Source organism: Crinia signifera, chromosome 2, assembly GCF_055691185.1.
Source record: "Crinia signifera chromosome 2, ASM5569118v1, whole genome shotgun sequence".
Lineage (NCBI taxonomy): Eukaryota > Metazoa > Chordata > Amphibia > Anura > Myobatrachidae > Crinia > Crinia signifera.
Genome location: NC_139218.1, coordinates 189,249,910 through 189,264,337, shown reverse-complemented (window position 1 = coordinate 189,264,337; position 14,428 = coordinate 189,249,910). Strand labels below are relative to the sequence as shown.

The 14,428-nt window shown below is 44.9% G+C and overlaps 1 protein-coding gene across 1 annotated transcript in view; it reads right to left on the bottom strand.

The window, feature by feature from the left end:
• DNAJC8 (DnaJ heat shock protein family (Hsp40) member C8) overlaps positions 1 to 14,428 on the bottom strand; it is a 47,307-nt gene that overhangs the window by 10,632 nt on the left and 22,247 nt on the right. Inside the window, exon 7 of the mRNA XM_083173413.1 lies at positions 1,404 to 1,495. Within this exon, the coding sequence (XP_083029539.1) occupies positions 1,404 to 1,495 (92 nt within the window). The remainder of the gene's footprint in view (positions 1 to 1,403; positions 1,496 to 14,428) is intronic.

Below are 14,428 nucleotides of genomic sequence, written 5' to 3'. Positions count from 1 at the left end.
TGACCAGGGCAGGTCTTAACTAGACACTGCAAATCTATCAACCAGAACCTGGGAGGGACATAGTTGCTGGAGGTGTAACATCTCCTCCCAATTCTCTACACCTTGGATGTACACATAAATTGAAGGCACAAATTCAAGACAGAGTCTGGAAAGACACATTGACAAGCATTCCTTTGTACCACTGACTTATAAAACATCCCCGTTGTGGCTTTTTCCAAATCTGTAGCAAAGTGTTCAGAACTGCCCTGGAATACTACCTTGTCCATTGAAGTAAAAATGCAAGGTCACTTCTCCCCAGCAGACTTGTGTCTGGTCATTAAAATGGTTCACCAAAAGTTAGCAAATGGGTGGCCTTTGCACAAGTTTCCTAGCCTCGACTACCACCTGACCACTATAGTTCATCCAGTGTGAAGAGCTAAGCTGCCAGTCTAATACATTGTCCTACCCCTTGGACTGAAGAAATAAAGGAAATAACATACTTCTTAAAATTATCCACCAAAGCCGCCGAGTCATTAAAGTCAACCATATACAATGCCTCAGACTACCATAACCATTGCAACATCCTGTTCCTGTCAAAATAACACAGGTCAGAATCACCCAGAAGTATCACCTCTTCCTGTGAGAAGATATCAGAATTCAATTTCTCATTATGGTAAAATAAGCCATGTTGTAGTAACCTGGAAACACTGTGGGCCTCCAGGAACCCCTGTAACAAAGATAATGCATGTGCAAAACAGATCTTTCCAGGGTCTGTTCATAGTGGTTTATTGCTAGTAACATTATACATCTGTAGCGCACATTTCAATAGGGTGCATAATCCCCGATAAGTGCTAGTATCATGAGATACAGACGCTGGAATCTGGGCTAATTGTACAGCCCCTAATTACACATGGACAATGACAGTGACGCAAGCAGGTAACGAAGAGCTCTCTGCCATGGACTGGATTGAAGACTTAGTACAAGCTGCCAGCACTTTCCAGACTAGTAGGCTCCTAAGAAGGCATCCATGCTCGACTGTGCCAAGGCAACAAGGTAAAAAATATAGATCTTAAATGTAGCTGATGCCATCACCTAAGCCTTAGCAATGAAATCCTTTGCTAAAACTGGGGGCTCAACCTTTAAGATATAACTCTACTTTTTCCATGTTATTTTAGACCACTCATCTTTCTTGCTTCTTTCTCCTGTCATGTGGCGAGTCAAAATGTTAATTCCAACATTCCTGCTGAACCTCTACACCCAATAATCTAAAAGGGTACCCCAGTGTCCCCAACTGGATGACTGACCAAAATACCTTGAGATTGAGATGCTGGGAATAATGAATTAAAACTATGTGAAGCACTTAGTTTAACATTCTAAAAATGACAAAACTTCAGTAAATGAGTTACAACAGGTTAGATGCAAACCTTTCATGCATGTCCTTTGTTTCTCGCTCTTTCCTTTTAATTTCCAGTTCTGCAAAAAGCTTCATAGTCTGTTTGTATACAGCCTGTTTAAACTGAAAGAAAGAAAGATGTTACTTATACAAAATATAGTTCCAGCATTTGTCACACAGAATGTGAGCTCTCAAAAAAAATGGACAAGATGCAGAACCTGAAGATCAATAGCAACCCACAATACCTCTCACCAATCATTTGAGCCGTGAAAATAGGCTACACAACAACAGGCCAACAAAAGATTTACACATTCCCGCAAGGGTATACGGTCGTTAGGTCAACATGCATTGGGTCGACCACTGAAGGTAGACATGGCTTAGGTCGACACATGAAATGTGTTGACATTAGCCATGTCAACCTAAGTTTTCCACTGTTTTTGAGCCAACATGGGACAGGATACTCTGATGATGTCCAGGTTGACATTTGGGACAAAAAAAAAAAGTGAAAAAAACTGTCGACCTTTTGACCTAGCCATTGTGGACCTAATGCTTGTGTCAACTTAATATGTTTAGGTGGTGAGGTTGTTTAGGTGGTGTTAAACTATCCTGTAAATCCAAAATAATCCATTAGTCCACTGTGCGGAGTAAATCGGATATGTAACACTTGTATATAGTATGTGACAGTCTATACGACAGAACAGAACTTGTATTGAAAAAAAAATAAGCATCTGCTACATTGTAGAACTTCATATGCAGATTCAGACTTGAACACAGATATTGCATATCAAATGAATCCCATTGCTAGTGCATCCTAGCCACAATGCATTGCGACTAAAAGGTGCTCATACACTAGGGCAGCTGTTCTAAAGCGGTGGGTCCTGACCCCAAAGTGGGTCTCCATCTGCTCAGCATGGGGTCGCGACTACATTTTGTGACCATCAAGCTGATGACTTTTCTAATCTCAGTCAGCGATTCAAGGAGTCTGAAAAATCTGTTGAATTGTCTTATTTTAGACTCCTCAATGCTGCCATGTATGTGCCGTCTGCTGACTACACATGTGATGTGATGACCTTCTGATGTAACTTGCTGGGGGCCTGTAATTATTTTTATTGTCTGATGGGGTCCCAGAGCAAAATAGTTTGAGGACCCCTGAACTAGGGCGACTTATCTGAGGCTCCAATCCACGTCCAATTTCCTTTGAACTCCTCGGCAGCTTAGATTTGTACTTGAGAGCTTATTTATCAAACCGCAACAAAAATTGCATGCAATTTATCTTACGGCATACACATACCATACAATTTATCTGATGGGCTGTATTGGGCTCTAATGACAGTCAAGCTTGTGATATATGGCAGATACTAAAAACACTCGCAATGTGCACCATACTGCATGCGATTCGGATACATCTATAGTGCAGCCCGTGCGATCTTCAAGCTCTGATGAGATGCTCACAATACCGCTTTTCATCAAATTTCTCCAATGGAATCGGATGAAAATATACCAAATTAGTCCTAGTGTATGGGCACCTTAAAGGCCTAATTCAGGAGAAGTACACTTATGGGGCAAGTTGTGATATCTGACTATTTTCGAAGCGATCTGTAATTTCCTTCTCCTCCACCTATGGCAGCACTGACTGGGTTATACGCAAGCAGTCAAAAGAAAGTATATATATAAAAAAAAAATTATAGAACAGCAAGGTAATTACTTGATTTATAGGAAAACTCGAAACCAACTTGGTAAGATATTGGATTTGTCCACATTACCACCTTGTCCTCAAAAAAATTGAGAAACAGCTGTTCCACCCACAGAGCGTGAAGTTCTGATACTTCTTTCTGAGGCGATAGCCACCAGGAATATTACTTTTCAAGTGAAAAAATATTTAAAACTTACATCTTGCAAAGGTTCAAACGGTGGTCTAGCCAGGACATTTAATTCCAGATTCAGGTGCTATGGACGACCGAAAAACTAGCCTTACTTTTTTGGGGGGGATGCCTGAAGGAACCTCATCATATATTTGTTAGTGGCAATCTTCTTGCCCATTATTGCACTTAGTAAAGAGATTAAAGGCCCATACAAACTTGGCGAATGAGCTGAAAGTCTCTCAAAACAGCAAGTTTGAGCAGCTTTCAGCTCAAAGCCACCCAGTGTGAACGGCCACTCATCTGCTGATATTATTTGCGTTATGCAAAGCCACCCCCCCCCCCCCGCGCTGACTGCTCTGGGCAGGGGGAAAGCCACTCCATGTGCATGCACTGAGTGTCTTCCCCCCCCCCCCCAGCGATGACAGCGGTCATCGCTGCCCATAAACGTTGGGCATAATCGCCCAGTGTGTATGGATCTTTAAACTTTTAGGAAAATGGAAGATCAACCCTTTTCCAACCCTGCTTTGAAGAAATCTAGTGGGAATGAGTTTTACATTTTTCTTCTCATCATGACACCAATACATATACTTTTTTTCAAATTCTATAATAAGTGGCACAAGTAGATTTCCTGGCTGTGAGCAAGGTTGTAATTACACGCTTAGAGCATAATCCCTCTAGAGCAGAGGTAGCCAACCTTAGCCCTCGAGAGCTACCAACAGTTCACATTTTCCAGACAACCTAGCTGCTGCACAGCTGCACTCATTAACCCCTTCCCGACATTTGACGTATATATACGTCATGGCCGGGATGTACTTCCCGACACATGACGTATATATACGTCATGACTTTAAACTGTCACCGCGTCTAGGGACGCGGTGACAGAGGGACGATTTCTGCTGTCCCTGACAGCAGACATGTCCCTGCATGCCCAGGGGGGGCGGCGATGCCTCCCCCCCGTCGGCGATCGCTGTGATTGGCTGTTCAATGTGAACAGCCAGTCGCAGCGTTTTCCTGTGTTACCGGCGAATCAGACGCTCAGTAACACAGGGATCAATCACCGCCGGGTGGGAGGGGGCGTGAAGGGGTCACCGGTGATGACCACACCTCACCCCACCTGCCCCCAAGGCTGTGATTGGTCTGTCGGACCGACGGACCAATCACAGCCAAGACGCGTGATTTAAACTAACGGTGACTGCGCTGCAGACGCCATTCCGGTCTGGAATTGCGTGCAGAGCGGTCACCGTGCCAATCTGTCGTGATATACTGACCTGATCCTTGCCTGATACTTACCTGATCACCGCTGGTAGCGTGCTGCCAGCAGCTGGATGCTTCCTGGATCTTGTGACTTCCTGTGTGCTGCTGCTGCAGTGTCATAGAGTCACAGATAGTGAGAGATAGTGACAGAGAGTGATAGAGAGTGCTATATTTTGTGTCTGCTGCCCCCCCTTTTGTGCTGATCAGTATATCTGTGCTGATCAGCAACTTTTTGGGGGTGCAGGGTTTTTTTTTTTATATATATACACCTGTCAGTTGCACCAAAGGTTCTGCTGCCTGTGCAACTGACTGCTGCCCCCCCCTTTTGTGCTGATCAGTATAAACTAAGTGATCAGCACCTTTTTTGGGGTCCAGGTTTTTTTTTGTTTTTTTATATATACCCTGTCAGGTTGCACCCACAGTTGTGTGCCTGCTGCCCCTCACTGCTAATCAGTGTTGCATCACTGCATCACTGATCTGCAGTTGTTTTTTTGGAGAGTGCAGTGGGGTTTTGTTTTTACACCCACGTTGATTTGTGGGTGTCCTGTGGCCGCTGAGCGCTGATCAGTGACATACATCACTGAACAGCATTTTTGGCACAGGGTTGATATAATTTTTTTCTGCAGTTTTTTTAAATTTTTTTTTTTTTTTTTTGGAGAGTGCTGTGGTTTATTTTTTTTTTATTGTTTTTACACCCACGTTGCTTTTGTGGGTGTCCTGTGGCCGCTGAGCGCTGATCAGTGACGTACATCACTGAACAGCATTTTTGGCACAGGGTTGATATAATTTTTTTTTTTTTATTGGGATCAAATTCCTGTATAAAGTATTTTTTTTTCTGCACTACATACACACTACACACTACATACCCCCCATGTTGAAATAAAGTTTGTACCCCCCCTACACTATACACGTGTTGAAACATTACACTTACAGAAACACAAAAATAAAAATGGCATCCCAAATGTCATCCCAGTCATCCAGAAGAATGTATTCAGCGGAGGAGGCATATGCCATGCTTGCCTCTGACTCTGACACAGCCAGTGATGCAAGCGGGGAATTTGAAGGATTCGTCTTAACCTCATCTTCCTCCTCTAGTGATGAGGGACCCCCTCAACGACGCCCCCGTAGAGCAGCTGAGACCCCCCCCCCCCCAAATGATTGATCCCGTATGGACCCCACCACCAGACAATTTTGAGCCCCAGGTTCCTGAGTTTTTGGCCATCCCAGGAATCCAATTTGATTCAACAGTTCTCAGAGAAATTGACTTTTTCAAATTATTTTTCTCTGATGATTTTATAAATTTAATGGTGGACCAAAGTAATTTATATGCCCAGCAGTTTATTGCTCAAAACCCCACGTCATCATTTGCTAGGTGGACCCCTGTAGATGCAGTAGAGATGATGACGTTTTGGGGTCTGGTGTTACATATGGGCATAGTAAAAAAGCCAGAAATTAGGCAATATTGGAGTACAGATGTTCTGTACAGCACCCCACTTTACCGTATGGCCATGACTCGGACTCGTTTTGAGATAATCCTTAAATTTTTACATTACACCGATAAGGCACAGTGCCCACCCAGAGATGATCCCACCTTTGACCGGCTATTCAAAGTCAGGCCGGTCATTGATCATTTCAGTGCCAAATTTGCAGAGTTGTACATCCCTGAAAAATTTATTTGTATCGACGAGTCCCTTATACATTTTAAAGGAAGGGTTAAATTCCGCCAGTACCTTCCCAGTAAGAGGGCAAGGTATGGCATAAAAATGTATAAACTGTGTGAAAGCACCTCAGGGTACACCCACAGGTTTAGGGTATATGAAGGGAAGGATTCAAGAATTGAACCGCCAGAATGCCCCCCCTCCCTCGTAGGTGTTAGTGGAAAAATTGTCTGGGATTTAGTGCACCCCTTCCTGGATAAAGGTTATCACCTCTATGTGGATAACTTTTACACTAGCATCCCCCTGTTTAAGGCCCTTGGTTCAAGAGGTACAGCAGCTTGCGGTACTGTGCGCAAGAACCAAAGAGGCCTCCCAAAAACGCACATTGCCCAAGTACTGAGAAGGGGTGAAAGCAGGGGAATATGCACCGAAAATATGTTGTTGGTCAAATATAAGGACAAGAGGGATTTCCTTATACTGACAACAATTCACGGAGACAGTACCACCTCCGTCCCTGTACGAGGTACCAGTACCCACACCTCAAAACCGAATTGTATCCTAGATTACAATAAGTACATGGGCGGAGTGGATCTTTCAGATCAGGTACTGAAGCCGTACAGTGCCCTGCGGAAAACAAAAATCTGGTACAAGAAGCTGGCCGTGTATATCATCCAGATGGCACTGTATAACGCTTACGTGCTATTCCGTTCTACCAGCCAGAGGGGGACATTTATGCACTTTCAAGAGGAAGTCATAAAGGGCCTAATATTTGGGAACCAGCAGGCAGAGGGCCCCAGTACTTCTAGTACTGGCCCCCGTATTGTACCAGGGCAGCATTTTCCTAACGAAATCCCCTCCACTGCAAAAAAGGGCATGACACAAAAAAGGTGCAAAGTTTGCTATAAAAAGGGAATAAGAAAGGATACTATTTTCCACTGTGAAACTTGCCGACAAACCCGGCCTATGTATAAAGGAGTGTTTTAAAATATACCACACATCTATGGATTATTAGGTTCATCATTTCACCGTGCTTTGGGGGTCTTGCTAATGCCACATAGCACCCACCATTCATTCCACCAGAATCTGTGCTGCAAAATCCAAAAATCACTCCTTCCCTTCTGAGTCCTGCCATGCACCCAACTGGTATTTTTTGGTCACATATGAGGCATTGCCATACTCGGGAGAAATTGGGGCACAGATTTTGGGGTGCTTTTTCTCCTTCATACCTTATGAAAATGAAAAATTGAGCCAGAACTGCATTTTTGTGTAAAAAAATGTAATTTTTCATTTGCACAGCCCAGTTGTATCAAAATTGGTGAAATCCCTGGGGGTTTGAAATGTACACTATAGCCCTAGATGAATTCCCTGAGGGGTGTAGTTTGCAAAATGGGGTCACTTGTGGGGGGGTTCCACTGTATTGGTGCTTCGGGGGTCTTGCTAATGCGACATAGCACCCACCAACATTCCACCAGAATCTGTGCTGCAAAATCCAAATATCACTCCTTCCCTTCTGAGTCCTGCCATGCACCCAAATGGTATTTTTGGTCACATGTGAGGCATTGCCGTACTCGGGAGAAATTGGGGCACAGATTTTGGGGTGCTTTGTCTCCTTCATTCCTTGTGAAAATGAAAAATTTTGAGCCAGAACTGCATTTTTGTGTAAAAAATGTAATTTTTCATTTTCACTGCCCAGTTGTACCACAATTGGTGAAACCCCTGGGGGTTTGAAATGTACACTATACCCCTAGATGAATTCCCTGAGGGGTGTAGTTTGCAAAATGGGGTCACTTGTGGGGGGGTTCCTAACTTTTAGCATCTTATGGTGCCTAGAAACCTACATGGTGCCTAAAAAATATTCTCATAAAAAGGAGGCTCCAAAATCAAGTAGGTGCTCCTTCTATTATGAAGCCTGTGGTTTGGTCAACGTGCACACTAGGGCCACATATAGGATATTTATGAAAACAAAAGAATTGGGGGAATCAATTTTTAGCCACATTTCTCTAGTAAAATCTACTGTGTTCCTTAGAAAAATGTGTTAAAATTGAAAATCTGCAAAAAAAAATGAAATTTTGAAATTTCCCCTACACTTTGTTTTAATTCCTGTGAAACCCCTAAAGGGTTAACAAACTTCCAAAATGCTGTTTTGAATACTGTGAGGGGTGCAGTTTTTGAAATGGCATCATTTATGGGGGTGTCTCACATACAAGTCCCTCAAAGTCACATCAGAACTTAACTGGTCCCTAAAAAAATCAGTGTCTGAAATTTTCTTGAAAATTTGAGAATTTGCTATTCATATTTTAAGCCTCCTAGTGTCCAAAAAAAATAAAAGGAGGTTGAAATAATGATGGAAACATAAAGTAGACATATGGTCTATGTTAGTTATTAACTATTTTGAGTGGTATGATTATTCGTCTCACAAGCAGAAAATTTAACATTTTGAAAATTGCTAAATTTTCCAATTTTTTACGACATTTTGGTATTTTTCACAAAAAAACACAGACTGTATCGACCCAAATTTACCACTAACTTGAAGTACAATGTGCCATAAGAAAACAATCTCAAAATCACTGGGATAAGCAAAAAAAAGTTATCCCCACTTAAGTGATACATGTCAGATTTGAATAAAAGGGCTCTGTCAGGAAGGCAAAAACAGGCTGCGGTGGGAAGGGGTTAATCACTGACACATTTTAAAAGATCCACAGATGGAGCTAATTAGCTCACTTGTGATTCTGTGAGGAGACCTGCAAAACATGCACTGTTGGTAGCTCTCGAGGACTAGGGTTGGCTACCCCAGCTCTAGATTCTGGACTTCAGCCGCCATACCATCAGGTTCCATGACCTCTGTTGAGGCTGACACAGATTACCTTTGTCTTAGGTGGTCAGGAACTGCTGCCAATTTCCTGGGCCTGTCGCCTGATAGTTGCAGGACCTTTGGAAACCAGGCCCTTCTTGGCCAGTATGAAGTATCGCTGTTACAGGAAATACATAGGCCAGGTTCATTTACTTTAGAGATTCTATTTTGAACGATATTGCCCTATATTTGTTGAAACGCCTCAGGTCCAGTATGGTCATATAACCCCCTGGAAGTTTGACGAACCTTCAGCACAACCCCTGATTTTTATGGGATGATGGGATTTCCACTACAACATGCTGATCATATTCTGTAGTCTAAGCATCAACGCACTTCGCTCTTGCGGTTCTAGTGGAGTGATGAAAAAAAATCCCCTGGTAGATTTAAGAATTACAGCTTCTAACCACTCCTAATTACCTCCAACACCCATTGGTCTGAGTACATCCATTTGGAGAGTGTTACTTTTGGGTGGGCTCAAGCGCTGCCTGTGTCTGCAGTGAGTAACTGTTTGGTGTGAGGAAAAATTAGAAGAGGATTGTGTGTATAAAATTACTTTATTTAATTATGATCCCATATGGGTTTGTGTTGATAGTGTTTTGGTGTACACCTATTGGGGTTCCCTGTACCAAGGAATTTTGTTCAGAGCCATGTCACCCTAGGGAGATTCCCGACAGGGGTTCAGGTAATCCTTTGGGGGGTGGGGGCTCCTTCATCCTCCGTGGGTCCCTTTGTGTGGGACCTACGGTCTCACTGAATGATGTGCAATGGACAAATGAGTCTGTGCATATGTGTCAGAAAGGAGCCTGTGTGGGCTTCAGGCAATTCATGGAACTCCTTTACAATCTCATAGTATGTCTCCACTGGATTGTGGTATTCTTTGGTTTTGCTGTTTTTGTGCTGGGTTGGAGGAAGCCTTAAACGGGCTTCAGGCGATCCTCAGGACCCCTTTACAATCTCATAGGAATAGACCTATGTACCCTTCTCCTCAGGTTAAGTACTTGTCAGTTATGGGGCTCAGCCTGTGTGACTGGGGTTACACTCACACTTGGCTGTCTGCGGTGCTTGTCTGTCACAAGTGCTCGTCTCTAGGGGAGCTACGAGCTTACGAACTTGCTGTGGAGCTCCGTGTCTGGATAGTTCTGCCGTGGACCTTCTCAATGTTGGTGAGGGAGGGGTCTGGAGTGTGTGCAGTTCACCTACGCATTTCGGCTTATGTAAGCCTTTTTCAAGGATTGTGATTGTAGTGGCCCAGTGGGGTTTTCGTACTAACCACCTCCCTTTTGATTGGTTTGTTATCTGGGCTGCTATTGGCCCTCATGGTGGTGAGGTCACGATCAGGTTGTCTCGGAGCTCTGCCTCCTGTTCTGTGTTTTTTTGTGACAGGACTCTAGGAGCGGGCTTCCAGTATTGTATGCTGATATCTAGTTCATGTCTTCTGCATAGTATAATTATGTGTGTATTCTGTATATGCTCCTCGGTGTGTTCTTTGTCAGATCAGCATTAAGTTGCGTATTAGTATTGTTTGTACAGAAATAAGCAAAATTAACAAAAACATTTACATCCACAGTAACCAACTAGACAGTCAACATAAAAGACTACTTAACATGCCACACAAAAAGGTATAATATACTTAACATGACTGTGCGGACTAGAATACGTAGTACGCACGGTCAGACCATACAAAAATCAGACTGGCGGAACACACAAGGAATATCTGTAAAGGATATGAGCAACACAGCTTATCCGCACATTACAAACAAGCACATGGACAAGACCCCACGAGCCTGACATTCACCATAATAAGTAAAGTGACACTAAACTGGAGGGGAGGAGACTATGGGAAAACCCTAGACAAGGAAGAGTTAAAATGGATATATACTTTAAAAACACTGGAACCCATTGACTTCAATGTAGCAGCAATCCTCTGACCGTAACACAAGATCAGAAACACAATAGATCAGGCAAATTAGAATAACCAATCCATAAGGCAGTCCCACAAGAACACAACTACCAACCACGCAATACATTAACAAGCAGATTGAGACATTAAGCCCCATAAACTGCAATAACACATACATTATCCAATAGAACAAGTTATGTCTATTTCCACCCAATCTCCCTACAGATCAGCTCTTTAATGACCAACTCTACCCTCTCTCTCTCTCTCTATACCAGGGCTGGGCAATTGCGGCCCTCCAGATGTTGAGGAACTACACATCCCAGCATGCCTTGCATCAGTTTCAGCATGGCCACATAGCAAAACTAATGCAAAGCATCCTGGGATGTGTAGTTCCTCAACATCTGGAGGGCCGCAATTGCCCAGCCCTGCTCTATACCTTACCTCTCTAATGTCACAGCTAAACACAAATTTACGCTTAGAGAAGCCGACACGCGTAGGTGAACCGCACACACTCATACCAGACCCCTCCCGCACCAACAGGGAGAAGGTCCACGGCAGAACTAGCCAGACACGGAGCTCCACGGCAAGCTCTGACCACCGGGTGACGTCATCAGGAAGCGCGCGCCGACAGTCTGAACGCCGCGGCGCAGAAGCTCCGGTGGCAGGAAAATCGTAGCTTCCCTAGAGACGAGCACTTGTGACAGACAAGCACCGCAGACAGCCAAGCGTGAGTGTAACCCCAGTCACACAGGCTGAGCCGCATAACTGACAAGTACTTAACCTGAGGAGGGTACATAGGTCAATTCCTATGAGATTGTAAAGGGGTCCTAAGGATCGCCTGAAGTCCATTTGAGGCTCCCTCCAACCCAGCACAAAAACAGCAAAACAGAAAAACACTTATAGCACAATCCAGTGGAGACATACTATGAGATTGTAAAGGAGTTCCATGAATTGCCTGAAGCCCACACAGGCTCCTTTTTGACACATATGCACAGACACAAATGGGACCTACGGAGGATAAAGGAACCACCCCCCCCCCCCCCCCCCCCCAAAGGGATTACCTGAACCCCTGTCGGGGATCTCCCTCGGGTGACACGGCTCTGAACAAAATTCCCTGGTACAGGGGGCCCCAATATGTGTACACCAAAAAAAACATTTAAACCAACATCCGATTACTAACTCTTTATCAACCCCATATAGGATATCATAATTAAATAAAGTAATTTATACAGACAATCCTCTCTTCTAATTTTTCCTCACACAAAACAGTTATGCCTGGTACACACCAGGACGACTAGGGCCCAATCCCCTCAATCTAGATCCAATTCCGACCAATTGGATGTAGATTGTGTGGTGATTGGGCCCTTTTCTGTCCTGGTGTGGACCGATACTGATCCGATGCGCGGTCCCGCGGGTCGGTCGGTATTCAGATCCTACCTGCTGCAGGTAGGATCTGAATAACGACCATACTGCCGGGTGCGGGTCGCCATTGGATCGGACCCGCTCACGGTGCACATCGTGAGCGGGTCGTGCCCCCCTGCATCATCGTGAGCGGGTCTGAAGAAACACTGACGACCCGCTCACAATGTGCATCGTGAGCGGGTCGTCGTGGTATGTACCCTACATTACTCACTGCAGACACAGGCAGCGTTTTTTTTGATCGTCTTGAAAAAGTTCACGGTTGCCAAGTGAACGAAACGCGTCGACGTCACTTCCGCTTAGACATCCAACTCCTGAGGTCACGTACACGGGGCCGGCAAACTACACTTACTACTGCTGTTTTTTACGGATACTACAGCTAGCGCCTCCAGCGCTTCCAGCCGTCTATATTAGCTGCATTCGCAGCGTCTCCACCTGCCGTCCCCCATTGGAGAGAAGCACGGACGCCAGCACAATCTGTGCAGCGGGTTGAGCCACTGTGCCATCTGGATCCCCGCCCCTCCACAAGCATCCATCAAGGAGGGTGAGCATACTGTGAGGAGAAATCACGCTACCTGACTCTCTTAAATTCTGCGTTTTGAAGCGCTAACAGGTTACCTTCAATTTACTCCTAATACACAGTGCTTTGGCGTTCACCTCTACCATCACCCTAACCCATTCATCCCATGACTAATATTCTGGCTGTTGTAGCGCTATACTAACATTGCTACTAAAAGTATTTCTTTATCCATCCAATTATCACGTGACCAGTCTCGGAGCTGGATACTCGTTACTAACACATTCATGTGTTCTTTTTTTATGAAATTATATGGTATCTGCCTGTGATTTTATTTATGTACTTTATGTGTTTTTGTATTGTTTTTTGAATTTGTGTACAAACCCCGGTACTTATGTATTTTGGCGGCGCCCACGATGAGGATCGCGTCCATCGTGTGTGAAAAATCGGGTCCATCGCGTCGCGTCGTGTGCATTAACATGGCACACGACGCGATGGACCCGATTTCTCCATAGGCTTCAATGTTAAAATATTTTAACATTGAAATCATGTCGGTTGCGTCGGTCTTGTGCCATTATAATGGCACAAGATAAGATGGACTTGATAAAGTCCATTTTACATGTAATAAAATGGGAAATGGGCCAATATGGCCTATTTTTCATTGTATATGTCCCCGTCATGTCCAAATATAACTGACTCCCCCATTGTGAGCGGCACCCCAGTATTGACGTCAACCCGAAGCGTGGCGAGCGCAGCGAGCCCGCGAGGGGCGGCGGTGCGCGTCCTCCGACCTTTTCATACCCCTACTATCCACGTCGGCGTGGAGTTGAGAATAGAATAGTGTGGCGAGCGCAGCGAGCCACCGAGCCCGAAGCGTGGCGAGCGCAGCGAGCCCCGCGAGGGGACGCGGATACCTTCACAGCTATACGCGTCCCCTCGCGGGCTTCACAGGTGTCCATGGCGACGCGGACACCTGTGAAGCCCGCGAAGGGACGCGTTTACCTGTGAAGGTATCCGCGTCCGCTCGCCACGCTTCGGGCTCGGTGGCTCGCTGCGCTCGCCACACTATTCTATTCTCAACTCCACGCCGACGTGGATAGTAGGGGTATGAAAAGGTCGTAGGACGCGTACCGCCGCCCCTCGCGGGCTCGCCACGCTTCGGGTTGGCGTCAATACTGGGGTGCCGCTAACAATGGGGGGCATTTTTATTTGGACATGACGGGACCATATACAATGAGAAATGGGCCATATTGGCCCATTTCCCATTGTTTTCTATGTTAGATGGACTTTATCAACTACATTTGATCTTGTGCCATTATAATGGCACAAGTCCGACGCGACCGACAGTATTTCAATGTTAAAAATATTTTAACATTGAAGCCTATGGAGAAATCGTGTCGGTCGCGTCGTGTGCCTTAACTTTAAGGCACAGGACGCGACGCGATGGACCCGATTTCTCCATCGGGTTCAATGTTAAAAATATTTTAACATTGAAGCCTATGGAGAAATCGCGTCCATCGCGTCGCGTCCTGTGCCTTAAAGTTAAGGCACACGATGCCCACGACGGGCGCCGCCAAAATACACAAGTACCCAAA